At 42.3% G+C, this 17950-nt stretch overlaps 1 protein-coding gene across 2 annotated transcripts in view; it reads left to right on the top strand.

The window, feature by feature from the left end:
- The window catches only part of AP3S2 (adaptor related protein complex 3 subunit sigma 2), a 40198-nt gene extending 23421 nt beyond the window's left edge, over window positions 1-16777 (top strand). The window contains exons 5-6 of one of the 2 annotated variants that reach the window (XM_066592768.1): window positions 4382-4489; window positions 15231-16777. In XM_066592768.1, coding sequence (XP_066448865.1) covers window positions 4382-4489; window positions 15231-15359 — 237 coding nt within the window. In that variant the 3' untranslated portion in view covers window positions 15360-16777. The remainder of the gene's footprint in view (window positions 1-4381; window positions 4490-15230) is intronic. The other variant, XM_066592769.1, reaches the window with a different exon arrangement.
- The last annotated feature ends 1173 nt before the right edge of the window (window positions 16778-17950 follow it).

Below are 17950 nucleotides of genomic sequence, written 5' to 3' on the forward strand. Positions count from 1 at the left end.
AAAAGCAATGCATTACCTAGCAGGCGCCGCTCGGGGCCCTCTTGCTGGTCTCTGGAGTTCCAGCAGTCTTGCTTGCAGTTTTCAGCCGCCAACAGAAGATTGCTTGCTGGTAACGAGGTTTGTAAACCCCGCCTCCAGCAAGTGATGGCTCTGTTTGGCTGGGCCGTGGCACCCGAGAACCAATCACTGAGGCGCTCGATGAACCAACCGCATCCATCGAATTGAGTTTATGGAGTACTGCATTGATTGGCTGAGCCGTGACGCTTGAGAACCAAACTGAGCCATCACTTGCTGGAGTCGGGGTTTACAAACCCAGTTACCAGGAAGTGATCTTCTGTCGCGGGCTGAGAATTACAAGCAAGCCACCCGGCAGCCGCTTCGCTTCACTGCGGAGGTTCTCTTCATCTCCTGCTGCGGTGCCATGCAGGAAAACATCGCACATGTGAATGAACCCATTCAATAGAATCGGTTTCATGGTTGTGCGTCTCGCAATGCACAAATCTCGCACGATTTTCTCACCAGTGTGAAGGAGCCCTCGCGGTTTTTCATTCTAGTATGAGACAGAGTAGGAGCATATAAAGGGAGGACCTGCTGGGAATTTTGTATGTATATTGTACAACCTCAACTTAAAAAAGAATTGCAATGCTGTGTAAAATGTAAGTGGGAATTATAAGGAAAGGAGACTGCCCTAGGGTATATCTGGTTGTCCATTGACAGAGGCGCCGCAGAAGGCAGCCAAAATATAAGCTTCCAATAAGCTGCTCTGCTGATCGTGCCTCAATCACAATTGTGACAAAAGCTGGAAATGTCAGAGAAATGTCTTGATATTCACATAGCACGGGAGCTACTATGTTGTGCTGCTATGCCGATTGTGCACCAATCACAGCCATGACCGAGGTTAGAAGTGTCAGAGAAGTCTCTAGTATACACACACAGCATGCTGTGACTGCTGGCAGCCAGTAATAGGACACAAAGGGTGTGAGGTAATAGAGGTGCCATACAGGCAGCCTGGATATAATTTTCCAATGGACCGCAATGCTGATTGTGCATAAATCACAGTAGTGACAGAGAATGGAATTGTCAGAGAGGTCTCTGTCAAACCACAAGGAGACTGCCTAAATGCCTAGCTATCTATAAATTAGACTTTTGACGCCAGAGAGCAGCATAAACTCAAGTGAGCAAGTTTTCCATCAATATGTTTTAGTGTCATTCCATATTAGAATGGGAAAATTGAGCGATTGCGAGTGACTGGGAGCGAGGCCTGGTGATTCTTGCTTGACTGGTTGTGGATAGTTTTTCAAAAACGGCCAACCTCATGTAGTTTTCTTGCACAATGGTGTGGAGAGTCTATAGAAAATAGTGTGATGTAAGAAAAAACATCCATTGAAAAGGTAATCCTATGGATGTAAACAACTCGTCAGTGAAAGGGGTCAAAAGAGAATGTCAAGAATCGTTCTGTTGAACAGGTGGTGCGCTGTCAAGTGAATTCGAAATGCCAAAGGAGGTGCAACGTGCTACTAGGTGGGTTTTTTACTAATAAGGTGGCCATTCAAGGTATTGGAGTATGCTGCAAACGTACATCCATTGTGTTGTAAGAGCTGAAATCCATGAGCTAAGGGTACTGGTATGTGTGTGACCTGACCCCGATGGCACAATATCCTTTCTGGCTGGCCCATCCCGTCACTCATTGAGCGACGGGATGGGCCAACTCATTACAAATTGGACTTTTTACAAGTTTTATAGATGTTATTAAGATGTTTACCCTCAGCTTATCACGGTTTTTTCCTTTCTTTCATTGCTAGACGAATGAAAAGGAAGTTGTGTCCTTTCCTATACTTTTTATGGGCTATGAGAGGGCTTATGTACTTCATGCTCCCTGTGCATCATTTCCTCTATTAGGATTTAGCAGGCGACTACCATACTAAAATGTGACTGTAGGTATTGCGCACTTGTCAGTAGGAGATTACCATGGTTTGACCTTGACTTATGCATTACATTTTAAGAACACTCTCTTTTAATGCTAATTTCAATAATGGACATTAAACAGGAAAGATGTAATGTTTGCACTTGTAATGGCTGTAGTAAACTAGCTAGTAGGAAGTCATGCTTAGAAATCCATGCAGTGCTTTATCGCTCCAAAGTTGACCTTATCGGTCACTGCAGATGATTCTGAAAATCCTTATGGGAAGACTTTGCTCAGATTTTACTGCCTACAAGTCCAACCCCCCCCCCCCTCCCCCCCCCCCCAACGAGAATATTTACTGGTGATTCTAGTAGGATTTCACCTCCTGAATTCAAATATGTCTTTAGAAGTTTCCATCAGGCTGGGATGTTTTTGTGACGCACATTTCAAGTATTATAAAATTGGTACTTGTGTAAGTCAAAAGAACGTGAACTACAGTTTACCTAGAAATTCTGATGATTGACGGGAATATTTTGCTTCCGGAATGTCTCTCTTCATGGTCCAGCAATAGGCAGCCGGCATACTGGGATTCCACTTGCCTTGGTACCTCTGGTCCATCGTAGAGATCTGCTGGTGGAGACGCTCGCCATGCTGGTCACTGACAGACCCAAGAATTTCCAGGAAGAAGTCCAGGTGGGAGTCCAAGAAGTGACGTTTTAAGGACATTTTGCATCCCCTAGCTTGGTCTGATTTCACAAGATCATCACTAGATCACACTAGTTCTCTGATTTATGATTTACCAGAAAAGAGACATTTGTGAATGACAACCAGGCTGCATTTTGCAATGGATTTAGCAGCTCCTGACATTTTTCATCATCCATCACTGATCTTATTTGTGGCCCTATAAAAAGTCCTTCTTTCAGTTTCGAATCACTAAATTTGGGAAATTTCAAATTCTTAAATGCTGTCGAGTTTCTATCACTTGCCTTTTATAGATTGTTTCATCAGTCCTAGTTTTTATATGCAGGGGAGGCAATGCTGTCCAGGAATAAGAGGGGCGCGTTTAGGCCATTGTTTTTGAATATAGTGAGACTTCCTATCCCTGCTGTCCCATTCACATAAGGACACTAAATAGAACGGTAATTCATCCAATGGCAAACCATAAAGAACACCTAAATTGAAAAGCAAAAATAAGTGTCTCAAAAGAAACCCTGCCTTATGGAAAAATGCTACCAACATATTTGAATTGAGGTGAAATACTACTATTTAAATATTCTTGTGAAAAAAAAAGTCATGTTGACCAGTGTTATTGATGTCCTTTCACTTAGTATGGCTCCATATGTTTACTAGTGACCTATCCTGCACCAGTCCATCAAATTTAATTTCCTATTGATTTAATTGAAAAAGACATGCTTGGGTATGAGTCGTATGAAACCACCTGCTAGGTAATTATGTATTGTTTTTATTAATGTATCTTAAGCGCAGTTGATCCTGCTCCCTCCCTGCTTGATCTTGGTGTCCTTTAGAACTAATCTACGTGTCAGAGCTCCTCCACCTCTTTTGAGAATAGCAACTCAAGTCAGCATGCACACACATGCACGAGTGTTTCCAATACCATCTTAAGAATCGGCAAGCCCATGCTGTCAAACTCTCCTCATTATAGCATATATATATGAGAGATTGTGGTTGGTTGCATGAACATGTAATTTTTTTTATTTTTTCACAAACTGGAAGAAATGTTTGAACAAATGATGGATCGTCTTTGTAGGTGATTTTCAAGGTGGCTGATGGGCTTAGGTTTTTCAGTTTCAAGTTTGTCTGCGTGCAAATGTAGATTATTTTCTGCAAATCTGCATCAAAATCCACATTGCATGCTGATTTTCCCACCTAATTTGATAAAGCAAAAGTCATTTTGATGATCTGCAACATAAATTGCTATGCGGTGCACTTAAAGTCTGCATATGTCAATTCCTCTGTGGATTTTGCTTGCACTGTTTGAATGAGATTTCTTGAAGTGACTCCCTGGTTTGGGGACAAAATTATGTCCTCGGACAGGAGGGGTGGGGGTGTTTTATTACCTGTGGTGGTTCTTCTCTGTTTCCTCTACAATCCCCGGTTTTCAGCCATCCAAGATCTGTGATTGGCCAGAACTGCTGAGAGCAGGTTATAGCGCATTAGTAGCTTTATTAAAAGCAATGGGCCTCAGATTTGATACAGATTCCATGTCAAATCCACAGCAAAAAAAACATGTAATCCTACCCTAAAAAATAAGAATTGTTCCTAAAACATGCCATTTTCCTAATTTATGGAGATATGCATAATTTACACATTTTGCATGATGGTGTTTTTATCTGGGACGCCCTTCAATTTTGAAAATCTTGAAAACTGTAAAGCAAACTTTTTATAAAAAAGATGTAATTTAATGGTAAAGGTGTGATCTGAGCCAATATCAGTGATTGCTTTCTTCTGTGCCTGCAGGTACATTACATACTACATGAAATGGTGATGGGTGGGATGGTTCTGGAAACAAATATGAATGAAGTTGTGGCGCAAGTAGAAGCCCAGAATAAGCTGGAGAAATCTGAGGTGAGTATCTATGAAGTACTGCAAACTTTTTTTTTTTTTTTATATTGTGTTACTGGAATTAAAGGGCCACTCCAGTGATAACACATTTTTACATTCTTACTCCCCTCACCTGATAGCCTATCACACCCCGGAGGTCTCCACTATGTATTCCAGGCACTTACATGCAGTGCAGCCTCCTGTCAACCATTATCTTGAGTTAGATTTGTTTCCCCCATATATCCCATGATGCAATCAGCCCAACAATAGCTAGGGTTATTCCATTCTACCTGCAGGGGGACAGTTTAATTATCATTACTTCAGGCTAACTTCACACAGGTGAGCAATATTTTTATCTCAAAACTGCCTCGCATCACTCCGGGGTAGTAGTAATCCTCCACTGCGGCTGACAGCCATAGTGGGGATCGCAGAGTTTCTCCCATTGTTTCAGTGGGGAAAACCTTGCATTGCACCACATGCACCTAAAATGTAGTGCGATGCTGCCACCGACCCCATTGGAAACAACCGGTGATGCGATACTCACTTCTGATCCACAGGGCATAAGCTTACGTCCTGTTGTGTTAAGTACCCCGCAGCCTGGACGTAAACTCACGCTCTATGGCATTAAGGGGTTAATAAATTGCCAGCACTGTATATTATGTGCTTTTTCAGACAAAACTAAACTAGGCAGTAAGAGTTGAGGTATTGGACAGTGGTTACACATTGACAGCCATTGCTCTAGACAGCAGCATTAGCAGCATAATAAGTTAGAGTAACTTTGACCATACAAGAGCGCTGTGGTAGTGGGTTACAGAGCATCTGTTAGGAGTTTAATCAGTGGGATGATTAAAAATGGAAAATATAGTTTAGATTTACCATTTTTCCCTATCATTGTGCATATTGAACACTTGTAGGCAATACAATGATGTGTGTTTTTGTCTAGTACAGCATTGCTATTCATAAAGGGACCTTCGCTGTGACTTCCTGCTGCGTCACTCCATGTTGGTTTTTGTGGAAAGGACCAGATCTCCACACACTTTTTTTTTTTTGCCTTGGTGCAAGGTCCCTCAGTTGTGCTTCTCAGTTTGCATGATATTACAACTAGAATTTCCTTCATAGAGACAATTAAGACCCATTTAGACAGAACGATTATCACTCAAAAGCCATCTTTTGACGGAGTAAATCTATGGCCGAGTAAACTTTTTTTTATTTGGGCGAACGCCCCCGGGATGATGGACAGTAGGGCCAGCTACGGGAACACTGCTATCTTGTTTCGAGAGACTTGCTCATAAATCTGAAAGACTATGCCCCAGAAACTTCTAAGTGCCGGGTACTCCCACCGTGTATGTGAACCATAGTTGCGGTCCCAGAGCCGCATCTCCTGCAGCAGTCCAATACTGCAGGGTATATACGATAGACGAGGTCAGGATATCTGTACCATCTGGTAAGCGGCTTGTAGTTTTTCTCTTGAGCTGTGCAAGCCAGAGGTAGTCTATGGGCGAATGTGAAGGCTCTATCCCAATCAGAGTCCCAGATCTCCACAGCCAACTCCCTCTCCCACATTCTGGGAAACGAAGGATAGCCCAAGGCGGCCTGTTCTAGCAAGATGTTATAGATCTTCGAGAGGGTGTTGGTAGGGGGGATCCTTTTTTAGGAATAATTCTTCAATCAGGGATGGGGGAAGGTGTAGCTGATGGGTCCCCGAGATGGTCTTTATAAAGGAAGACAACTGTAAGTACTCTAGCCAGGAGAGCCTTGTTTCTGGGTGGGCAGCTTTGTAGCATAACAAATGCAGGCAAGTTAAAGTCGGTGACCACGTCACAGTACCTTACATCCGAGTCCTGCCACTCCAAGAATTTGGGTTTACCCATACCAGTGGGGAAGGATGGGTTGTGGAAGAGAGGAGCCAGTGCGTCGATTTGGATTGGGAGTTCTCCCTTAGTTGCAAGTTTATCCAACGTGTCCAAGCAGATAGCTGATAAGGATGTGTGGGCAATGGAAGGGGGCCTATCCTTAGGGGGCACCGTGGTAAAATGCAGATATAGAGCGATGCCAGTGCCGCCTCCAGACCAACCTATTGTCTTGTGCGGCTGCCAAAATGCCAATAAAGTGTTCTAATCGGAATCACTACCTTTATAGTATAACTTAAGTTCTGGCATACCTGGCCCCCTGTCCTTGGAGCGAGTCAGAGTCCTACAATTAGACAGCCATTCAGCCCCCCGCGCACACACACCCTCACACACACCCTCACACACACCCTCACACACACCCTCACACACACCCTCACACACACCCTCACACACACCCTCACACACACCCTCACACACACCCTCTCAGTATCTGTTTAAAGAATTGTGAGGGAACCTCTTTAGGGAGTGTTTGAAACGAGTACAAAAAGTGTAGCACAACATCCATTTTCAGGACGTTTATTCGTCTGATCCAAGACCTGACCCAGATTTTAATCATGTAGACAAGGCCTAACTTTCTGGGTGACTTTTTTCAGAATAAGCATGAGAAGTAGTAGTATTTCTAGCCATTACAGCATATGAGTTGTACTGTATTTGGCATTTTTCACTAGTTTTCCCCTCTGCAGGCTATGTATCTAATTGTTGGTTTTGAAAGAGCTGATGGGTGGAGACTGCTAGCTGCAATATTTTTTTTTTTCTTTACACAGTTCAAACATATGAGAGCAGGATCTCTTCTTTTCTCTGCACACCCTCATAAGTAACAGCCGCATGGGGGTCATTATTCAGCAGTACCGAGCAGTGTAGCTGTGAATCCAGCGAGATGAAGCATAGATGCTGCAGCTTCTTCTCTCTGTGAGTCTACCTGCTTCTTCACTCACTCCAGCAGCTCCTCCTGTCTTCCATAGACGTCTAGGGGCAGCATGAGATGGCACCCTCCTCCACTTCCTGTAAACCACATCCATATCTCTGTTACTAGGGACTGATTTCACATGACAACAGGCAGTGTACAGTACATAATATGGAAGGGGGACCCCTAGTGTCCAGCACTTTAGAGTGATTCTTTTTCTTGCAGCACAAAAGTGTAATTTTGGTATATAAAGGTGATTTACACTAGTGATCATGTTGCACAAGTTTGTTGAAAAGTTAGTGACTGTTTAAGACAGATGATCAATCAGACAACTTCATTTGCCCTTATTTTTACATCCTCTTCATTGGCACTCATAGTATGACTGTTACATAGTTACAGCTCATGTATTGTAGTATATGTTACTTATAGCATAGCTATTAAGGTAATTGGTTTAGATGTACGATGTCCAGAGGCTTGGTATTTTTAGGAATTGTATGAGGTTAGAAACCACTTCCCATGTGTCTGAGCTGTATTACCCGCCTGTAGACAAGAGTGACGCTCTTGAGGGAACATGGTACTAAGAGAAGTTTATGGCATGCACACTACCTCTATCTGGACTCTGCTTGAATTTATGACTGTCTGTTATCTGACTGTGCAGAAAAAGATTACTTCCTTAGATCTTGTTCCATCATAAATGGTTTTATATAACATGATCTGTCATAATCTTCATGACTACCTCTAGTTAATGAAGAACATGTTCCTGAATGCCCGGCACCAGGTCATTGCTTAAATTCACATTTAAACTATCTTTTCCTAATTATCTCATTAGGTCAGTGTACTAAAGTGTACGCTGCGCATTTCTGGTACAATTTTATTTTATCCTTTGAAACCGCAGCTTCTTTAAGAATCCTCCTCCTCTTCCTCATGACGGCTATTTATGATGTCTAAATTATAAGATTTAACTCCTCCAGTAGATCTGTAGCTGTTCGGCAGGTGGATTTCAGTAGATTAGTGCGGTTTAGAGATTCCTAACCTATTAAGCTTGAGAGCCACATGGAAATATGTAACAGTTAGGCTGGGTTCACATAGGGCGGATTTGCCGCAGAAATTCCGTCCGGTATTTCACCGCAGCAAATTCACCTGCGGCCGCTAATCCCGGTATTAGCCAGCAATGTAGAGGAGATTTCCCAAATATCTCGTCCACACGTGACGGCAAATCCATCGCGGCAGAAGCCAGCGTTGTGGCGCGGATTCGCCAGCCGCAGCATGTTTGCGTTTTTTTTTTTTAATTTTGCTGCAGCTGCGCTCTCCTCTATGGGAGCGCCAGCCACAATTGAAAACAGTGCGACCAGGCCACTTTAAAACCCGCGGCTAAGTGCCACGGGTTTTGAAGCAGCTCTTTCCCGGCAGAAATCTCCCGTTTTCCCGATTTGTGCTGGGAATACAACCTGTGTGAACCCAGCCTTGGAGTTCAGCAACATTCAATGTTATGGAAATCTTTGTGCATGAAAAATTAATACAAGCATATCTTACTAAGTCCGGGCTCACACGGGCACACAGTATTCCGCATGCGGGAGGCCTGCAGCAGATTCCGGCTGTGAGGCCGGCCGGTGACCCTGCGTACCGGATTTTCTCGTGTTGCAGATGACTGCGGCGGCTCGCTGTCCGTGTCCGTCATGTAAAGTATAGGTTTTTTTTTAAAGGTTTGTACTTCCGGCGCTTAGCGATGACGTGGGCACCCGCAGCCCATACACAATGATAACTGCGTATGGGCTGCGGGACAGACTGCCTCCCTTGACTTCAACAGAGTCCGGCCGCGTGGAATCCCCAGGAAAATAGAATCCTGCTGTGATTTTTTTTTTTTTTTTTTTTTCTTTTTCCCTTCACTCGCAGAATACACAATTCGTATCCGTGAGTCTGAGCAATGCTTTTACATGCTTTTCAGTGCCTGCAATTGGAATCCGCCTGTGTGAGTTCGGTTAAGTCCCTGTTGAAAATAATGATGCATTTATCTGTTTGTTGCACTGAGTTTTCCATGCATTTAGAAAGCCTTGCAGGCGGCTCTCCTACAATTCAAATCTCTATCTTGGGGGGGCATTGCCAGCACTGATCAGCTGGTCTCTCTCATGAATACACAAGCTTGGCCCTCCTTCCCCTCTTTCTCGACTCTGCTCTCCTCCTCCACCATACCCCAGCACTGTTATACAGCCCTTAATAATGGCTCAGTGGAGAGGCAAGGAATGCAGGTTCACAACACAGGAGCAGGTTGGGGGTGAACGGTTAGTTTAGTCTGAAGCCCCTTGGAAAATAATACTAGTGTAGAAATCAAACGTTCGGGAATTTTTAATGAAAACAAAATACAAAAAGTCTTAATTTCCAGAAACTAAAGAATGCAAAGGTGTACCGAATCCGTAAAACGCTACGGGAGTCTCACACGACTTTACCAATCTGTGTGAGCCGGCAGAGACTGCGTATAGCAGCAAGTGCATTGCGCATGACATCGTATCTGGCGCTGCGTGGTACCCCGAGAAATGGAGCATGCTGGGAACTTTTTCTCGCGTACCCAGACACATTTATTACATGGTAATGTGAACGGATCAATGAAAGTCCATTTACTTTCATGGACTTCATTCACCGCGGTCGTAATGCAAGCCAAAATCACGGCTGTGCGGGAAAAAAATGTTAAAATCATGGCAAATATCAAACCAGGAAATTGTTGTTCATGCTAACAGTAGAATTCCTCTCAATTTTCTGTTTACCTATCATTTGATTTGTCCATTTTTGTCTAGTCAAAAGCTGTATACAGCACCGTGACGGTATGGCTAACATGATTACCTTACAGCTTCGGCATTCTGTTTCATTAACCAAGGTCAACTCCAGCTTAACGTTTGTAGGGGTTTCCTCAGTGTATTGCAGTTTACAAATTCCAAAAACATAACAGGTTTATTGGCTTCCTGTGGAATTAGCTCAGATGTATGTAAGATGGGAAAATTAGATTGTCAGCCCATTAGGCAGTAATGGCATTTTCTGCAATTCTGTACAGAGAATATTGCCAACATACATACAGTAAATGTGGTCATTGACTTCTCAGTTCCTGGGTTTGTCCAGCCCTCATATACAGCCAATACAGTATGCAATGTGTGCATATCATGTAGCTAAGATGGCAGTGAAGATGCTCTATAGAGCTGGGAATTGCTTATTGTTGAAATTCCAAATCACACAAAAACTATAGGAATCCATTCTGCTTTTTGTCTCTGGCAGAAACTAATAAACTACAGTCTTGGCCAAAAGTTTTGAGACTGCTACTATAAACCTTTGTGAAAACCAACATTTTTGTAAAATTGCATTAACTTGATTGTTATGAAGAGTAATCAGATGACTCGCAATAAACTCCAAAGTCATTCTTTGCCATGGAAATTTAACTTCGTCACAAAAACCCCATTTTCGCAGAATTTCAAACCTGACACAAAATGGCCTGCTAACAATTTAGTGATCTTGTCATTCGCTCAGGAGAAAGTGTTGGTGAGCGCAAGGTTGCTGATATCACACTGTCATGCTGATTGAATTATAAGCGCAGACTGGTTGCTTTAATAGGGGGTTGATTCTTGAAATCATTGTCGTCTTCTGTTTACCATGGTTACTCCTGAGAAAATGCAGTCATCATTGCTTTGCATCAAAATGGTTTTACAGGCAAGAACATTGCTGTTTGTAAGATTGTTCCTAAATTAACCATTTATCGAATCAAGAACTTCAAGGAGAGAGGTTCAGTTGCTGTGGAGAAGGCTTTAGGGCGCCCAATAAAGTCCAGCAAGTGCCAAGACCATCTCCTGAAGAGGATTCAGCTACAGGATCAGTTCAGCATCGGTGCAGGGATGCTCAGGAGGGGCAGCGGGCAGGTGTCAGTCCATCTGCACACACAGTGAAGCAAAGGCTTTCAGAAGCTGCCAGGTGTCAAGAAGAGCAGCAAAGAAGCCACTTCTTTCCAAGAAAAGTATCAGGAACAGACTGACGCTCTGCAGGAAGTACAGGGATTGGACTGATTAAGTCCCCTTAAGAAGGTTTGGGACATCTTGAAGAATGATCTTCTGGAGAAGAAAAGGTGAGCGCCACCATAAGCTCGCTGTCATGCCAATAGGAAAGCTTTGCCATGTTCTCGCTCCCAACCATCCGGGAGCAATTTTGTGATGAACAATGCTTTTTCCAGCATGATGGAGCAGCATGTAACAAGGAAAAAGTGATAACCAAGCGTCTTCGTTAACAAAACATTGACATTTTGGGTCCAAGGCCAGGAAACTCCCCAGATCTCAGCAGGTGGACAAACAAAACCACAGAAAATCGTGATAAACCCCAAGCACTGACTAGATTGCCATCATTCAGGATTTGGCCCAGAAGCTGATATCCAGGGTGAATTGCAGAAGCCTTGGGCGGGTGGGGGGAAGGATCAGCACTGTAAATATTAAATCTTTGCCTAAACTTGATGAAGTTTGTCAAAAGTTTAAAAACGCATGAAATGCTTATAATTGAATATCAGTATACCATAGAACCATCTGACTTAAAGGGGCTGTCCCGCGGCGAAATCAAAAAAATTTTTTTTCTACCTACCCCCACATTGTGCCCCGTTAAAAACAATCCCTTTGTTATTTAAAAAAAAAAACGCTTACCTGCATCCCCGTTCGGGCAGTTTCTTATTTTCTTCTTTTAAAGATGGCCGCCGGTCCTTTCCCAAGGATGCACCGCGGTTTTCTCCCATGGTGCACCGCGGGTCTTCTCCCATGGTGCACCGTGGATGTCTTGCGTTCCACTGCCGATTACAGCCACCTAATTGGCTGATCGGCACCACGTGACGGAGGCGGAGCTACGATGACGATGCGCAGACCAGCTCTCCGGCGCAAGCACGCCGGAGCGGCCCCATTCAACAGAGCATAAGAGCGGACAGCGCAAGCGTGTCTAAAGAAGCCAGAAGATGCAGAAATTAGTCGGAGCCATGGAGACGGGGAAGCCAGCAACGGAGTGGGTAAGTGTATAACTTCTGTATGGCTCATATTTAATGCACGATGTACATTACAAAGTGCATTAATATGGCCATACAGAAGTTGTATAACCCCACTTGATTTCACGGGACAACCCCTTTAAAGCTAAAAAATATTGAAGCGGCTAATTTTGTGAAAATGAAAATGTGTGTCAATCTTAAACATTTGACCACAAATATACAGAAACTGTAACAAAACTAGACCACAAATTGTAACTAAATAAAACAACAAATGCTACTCATTTTGGAAATTTTCTATTTTTTTTTCAAGGAATTGGGGCTGTTTGACAGTTTACATAAAAGATCTGGAAGCTGGTGTCTCTCATTGGATTGTGAAAAACAGTTGTAACAGTATTACTTTCCAGTAAGAACGGCTGTGGTCTGTTAATCTGCCCAGTATTTGTGGCCCGGTTGGTCTCTGGTATTTTGGTCCATGTAAGCCTTGGGGCTTGCATAATATATTTTACACTTCAGTCTGCATGTCTCTTGGTTCATTGGGGTCTCTGTGCACCCAATACAATAGACTTTCTGTATTATTACTTTTAACAACATGCTGGTCCTTATTTTTAACCTGGATTAAGTTCGAAACACCAGGAAGTGGGAGCTTCTGTTCCAGTAACATATCGGCCCTTTGCCAGTTGTTCTTATGACTCATTTTTACTTTTTTTTTTGCCTTGCCATTCTGCGACTTATAACATTCTCTGTAGAGTCTGACAGAAAACACTACAGAGGGGTCTTACAGTCTAAATAACCAGTTATATTTCATCAGAAAAATAGACTTAATTTGTTTCTGGGTATATTAGTTTGTTGGTGTTGAGACACACATATGCTACAAATAGGAAGCTGTCACCACATGCCAAGTATCCAGGTTGGTTTTATGATGACTAAATCAGAACTGTTAAAATACTTGAGTCCTGAACTGTCAATTTTGTTTGGGTGGGATTCAGGGGGCTATGATGCCTCACTAAATGTTGGCTCAATGGAGCCAAGATGCTGTGTATAGATTCGGTGTATCCTTACTATCAGAGCAATCTGCCGTGAGCATAGATATTTGGAGCAATTTAGGATTAAACTGCGTTCATACTGCATTTCAGTGTCCTGCCAGTCTTTCCTTCTTGGAGTTCTGTGTAAATTGCCAAAATTGGCATCCCAATGGTACCATAGGCTTTCATTAGTCAAATGGAGACTGTTGAGGTCTTTATTTGACATGGTTTCCGTTCCTCGCTGTTTTGGAGACAGATTGGCGTAGTCGACTATACTCTATTTCAGTAATGGAACCCTATGTCTCCATTCGGAGTTCCATTTGAATGTTTTCAGTGATTCAGATGGAACCCCGAGGTGAAAAGTCTGGGTACACTCTGAAGTGCACTGTGACCCCAGTCTAAAGGCCCATTTAGACCCAACGATTATCGCTCAAAAGATGTCTTTGGAGCGACTTTTGAGCGATAATCGTTGTCATTTACATCGCAAGATGATCGCTCAAATGTTGAATACCTGATAAGACTTATCGTTGTCTTTCAGCACGCTGAAAGACAATGATGAGCGATGGTTTAGTGAAAACTGTACGATGTCAGTGCAGTTACACAAAGCGATTATCACTCAGAAGATGGCTTTGAGCAATTTTTGAGCGGTAATTGTTGTGTCTTAATGGGCCTTAACGTTGTCTGAGAACAGAGGATCATCTTGAGTTCATAACTAGCTTTGTTCTAGCGTGGCATATAAATGTGGGCCAGTCTCCTATGCTTCCATGACTGAGGCTCCTGAATTGCAGCTACCTTTTTAGTGTGGCTCCCAAAAGGCATTTATTGTCTGTTTTTATATAAGTTGTAAAACTGCTACATAGAGATGGGTCATATATTAGAGGTGTAAAACTTCATCCTCAGAAAAGGTTCAATCACACAGTCCTATGTGTCCTGACTAGTGTTCTTAAAGGCAACTTCAGATAAAACATTTTTCCATCCCTGCACCCCCTCATCTGATTGTCTGTCACACTCTGGAGGTCTCCTATGTATATTGCAGTAACTTCCATTCAGTGCAGTCTCCTGTCTGATGTTGAGATTTCTCCCTTCTTTCTTTCTCCATTCTGTACTTTCAATAATCTCATGATACATTTAATAAAGCATCACATGAGCAGCTAGCACCTGTACTATTTCTGCCTGCTGGGAGGGCAGTGTGATTATCACTACACCTGTATACATGCATAACAACCGCTACGGACCATATGTATGCAGTCAGGAGGCTAAACTATCATCTCCTTCATTATAACTGTGTGACAGGAGCCTCTAGTCATCACCAGTAACTATGATACAATTGTCTGTGTCCCCCTCTAAGCATTTTGTGCGGAAGGGTGCATCATACAGGAATTATGCTCTCTGAAAAAGCTGACTTTTTGAGCGAACGTAAAGCCAAGTAATTCTCAGGTGAACAGACTGAGATCACATGACTAACCTGAGGACCACTCCAGGACGTTTCAGCTAAAAAGGAATAACTAAACAAGGTAATAGTAGCTGACTGATTTATTGGGGGACTAGTTGCATAATGGAAAAAAAATCTCACCAGAGTGTCTCTCTTAAATTTATTCTCTCATTTACTGGGTATGAGGTGCCATTTCTAACACAATATATAACTAAATTCTTTGTGGGCTTAGGGCAGGCTTAAAGGAAAAACTTTTCCATTAAAACTTTTTTGTTTTAATTGCATAGAGGTCCATGGGAGAGTGTACATACAGCAGGCTGAAAAAACTCAGATGTTCAGACCCCATGAAATCTTCATCAGGCAACACCTTTTGGGAAGTGGAATGTTCTGAGATGTTGGGTTCCCTTTGCAGTTGGCAGTCCTGAGAGGATTTTTCTATTGTAATTTGATTATCTTGTGGTGACTTTCTTTTTTTTTTTCTTACATGAAACTTACTTCTGTTTTCAGACTGGATTCTCCGCAGCTCCAGCCAGAGCGGTTTCGGCAGTGAAGAGTATGAACTTGCCAGAATTGCCACGAAATATAAATATTGGTGACATCAACATCAAGGTCCCCAACCTCTCTCACTTGGTATAAGAGGCCAACATGTGCTGGGTTCTTGGCCCTGATACTTATCGTCATCTCAAGCTATACTGTTTCATCTCAAGCTCTGGACTGTTTCATTATTGGTATCTCATTAATGGTATTCAGAAAATAGGTTATTATAGAATTGTGACAGTTTAAAGAGAAAAAAAAACAATTATATATATATATATATATATATATATATATATATATATATATTTTATGATGGTAGGTAAATGTCTTAGTGATTCAGCTAACGATTGAGTAGACTGCACACCAAAAGCAAAGGAGGAATGTAGAAATGTTACTGGCAGCTTTCAGCAGAAACGACCTAAAATATCTATTTGCACCTTGTGTTATGCCAGCTTATACAAGTGACAAATAGCATTCCCTGCGTTTTGGACCTGAAAGCCATTTTCAACCTCATTTAGGGAGTAACCTCTTGGCTGTAAGTGTGGATAAATTCTTTTATACTTGCATAGCCGATGGGATAACAAGACAAAGTTACTCCTTCAGTACCAATACAGGGCTTCGTTCTATTTGTGCCGGAGACTTACAGATTCTATAGTTTTTGGCATGAAAAATAGCGCTGAGTCGACCAGAAGATCTCTAAGGGCCCATTTACACACAAAGATGATCGCTCAAAAGATGGCTTTTGAGCGATCATTTTGCATGGACTACTAATTAGTACTAATGTCAATTAGTAGTTTTTAATGCGTGTGAGCTGCTGGGAGCTATATTCAGAGAACAGCGGGCGGTCTGTTCTCTGGATACATTCTGTTTTTTTTCTACTGCGGGGCTGCAGCTGAGACAATGTTATCAGCGCTCCCTGTGGAGAACACAGCGTTAAGCCCCTGCTATCAGCTCTTTTGCGAAACAATGGATTTTATGCCAAACATAAAATCATCGTTCGCCAGAAAAGTGAAAAATGGGCACATTTACACGCAGCAATTATCGCTCAAAAGATTACCTTACTCGTTGTGTGTAAAATGGACTTAATAATCCCATTATGTCAGTGGCCTTCATTAGCTGCCGCTGGTGGCTGTCATGTTATGAATCGGGCACAGGGTGTGGTTTCCATTATAAATGGTAGCCACAATGGTCATGTGAGCAGAGCCTAAAGCAAATGATTGTTTTTATGTTTTTGCTTGTTTTTTTTTTTTTGTCTAAATATCTATAGCCATATTTCATTGCCACACTGATCTTCATAGGAAATAAGTTACAAGGGAATGTAACACTATATATTTATTTAGTTTTACACATTTTTATAGGTGTGTGATTTATTTATATATACGGATATATAAAAACTGGATATTTGTTAGGCTAGAAAATATTCTTGTAGTATTTCTGTTTTCCATCCTGTGGATGCTTGATTGTTTTCTGTTTCCTAATAAATGAACTGGGTAACATTAAAAGCAAGGTATAAATTACGTGTGTGGATGACTTGATTTGTTGATTCCATTAACTGACTGCCTGTAAATGAAATATCAATCAATATAACCCTTTAGGTATTTAGCTTTTTACATTTCGATACTGAACAACCAAGGGTTATGTGGACTTCTCTCAATAATAAGCCATAGTTCAAAACCTATGCACCCCTTTGTCATGAAGAAAAAAAAATATATATATATTTTTTTTTTTTTTACATGTGATAGTGGTTACCTTGACTTAAATTGTACTAGGTTTTAGGCTGCAATCTTCATTTCCTAATAGGTTTTCAGACCCCCTGATAATGCAGTTTGCAACCTGCTCCCAGTTTCAGACTTTTCTCATGTGGATATGCCCCTCACAGTTATGCATGCTGGTTGTGACGTATGTATGGCCAGGATGCTGCTGCCTTCACTAGCTCTCATGAATTGGTACAGCCTCAGCACAGATTTTCCCATTATAAAGCCCATGATGATTCTCTTCTTCCTTGTGCTTACATACACTGTCACCAAGGAATATGAATTTCCCTGCAGAGTTTTCTGTGGGGTCTTTTCTCTCTACACTCCTATAGTTCCATGTGATCTTTTCTTCCTCTTCCTACAAACCGCCTTGTGTGGTTTAGTCCATATCAGCATCCTGTGTGATCTGCCCTCCCTGAAGACTTGGATTATTCCCCAGCCTCCACACTCTGATCGGCTGTGTACATCCTCCTTATTCTTCCTGGAGCTATCTCTAACAGGGAAAGAGCCTACAGAGCCACAAGCCATGTACTGTCAGGTGAATGTAAGAAGCAGAGCAACCAATAGTATGAAAGCATTACAGGCTACAGCAATGAAATGCTAGGAAATTCTAAAAAGGGGTATTCCCATATCAGTAATCCTATTTCAATGTGTTCAAAACCACAAAAACGATGTATTCGCCCATAAGTTGTTTCTTTTCAAATCTCTCTGTTCTCCAGATATTGATTCCTCGGCCAGGGAAACAGAAACACCTCTTCTATGGAAATAAACAGCAGAGGAGGCTGGCCTTACGCATTTCTTTCATCCAAATCTGATGGCTGGGATCTCGGACTCATGCACGCAGCTTTCGTCCAGCCACCAGCTACTATTGTGCTCTGTTATCAATCCAAGGAAGTGGTTGCCTGTTTCCCTGCAACAAGCGGTAAATAACCAGAG

Source organism: Eleutherodactylus coqui, chromosome 2 (assembly GCF_035609145.1).
Source record: "Eleutherodactylus coqui strain aEleCoq1 chromosome 2, aEleCoq1.hap1, whole genome shotgun sequence".
NCBI lineage: Eukaryota > Metazoa > Chordata > Amphibia > Anura > Eleutherodactylidae > Eleutherodactylus > Eleutherodactylus coqui.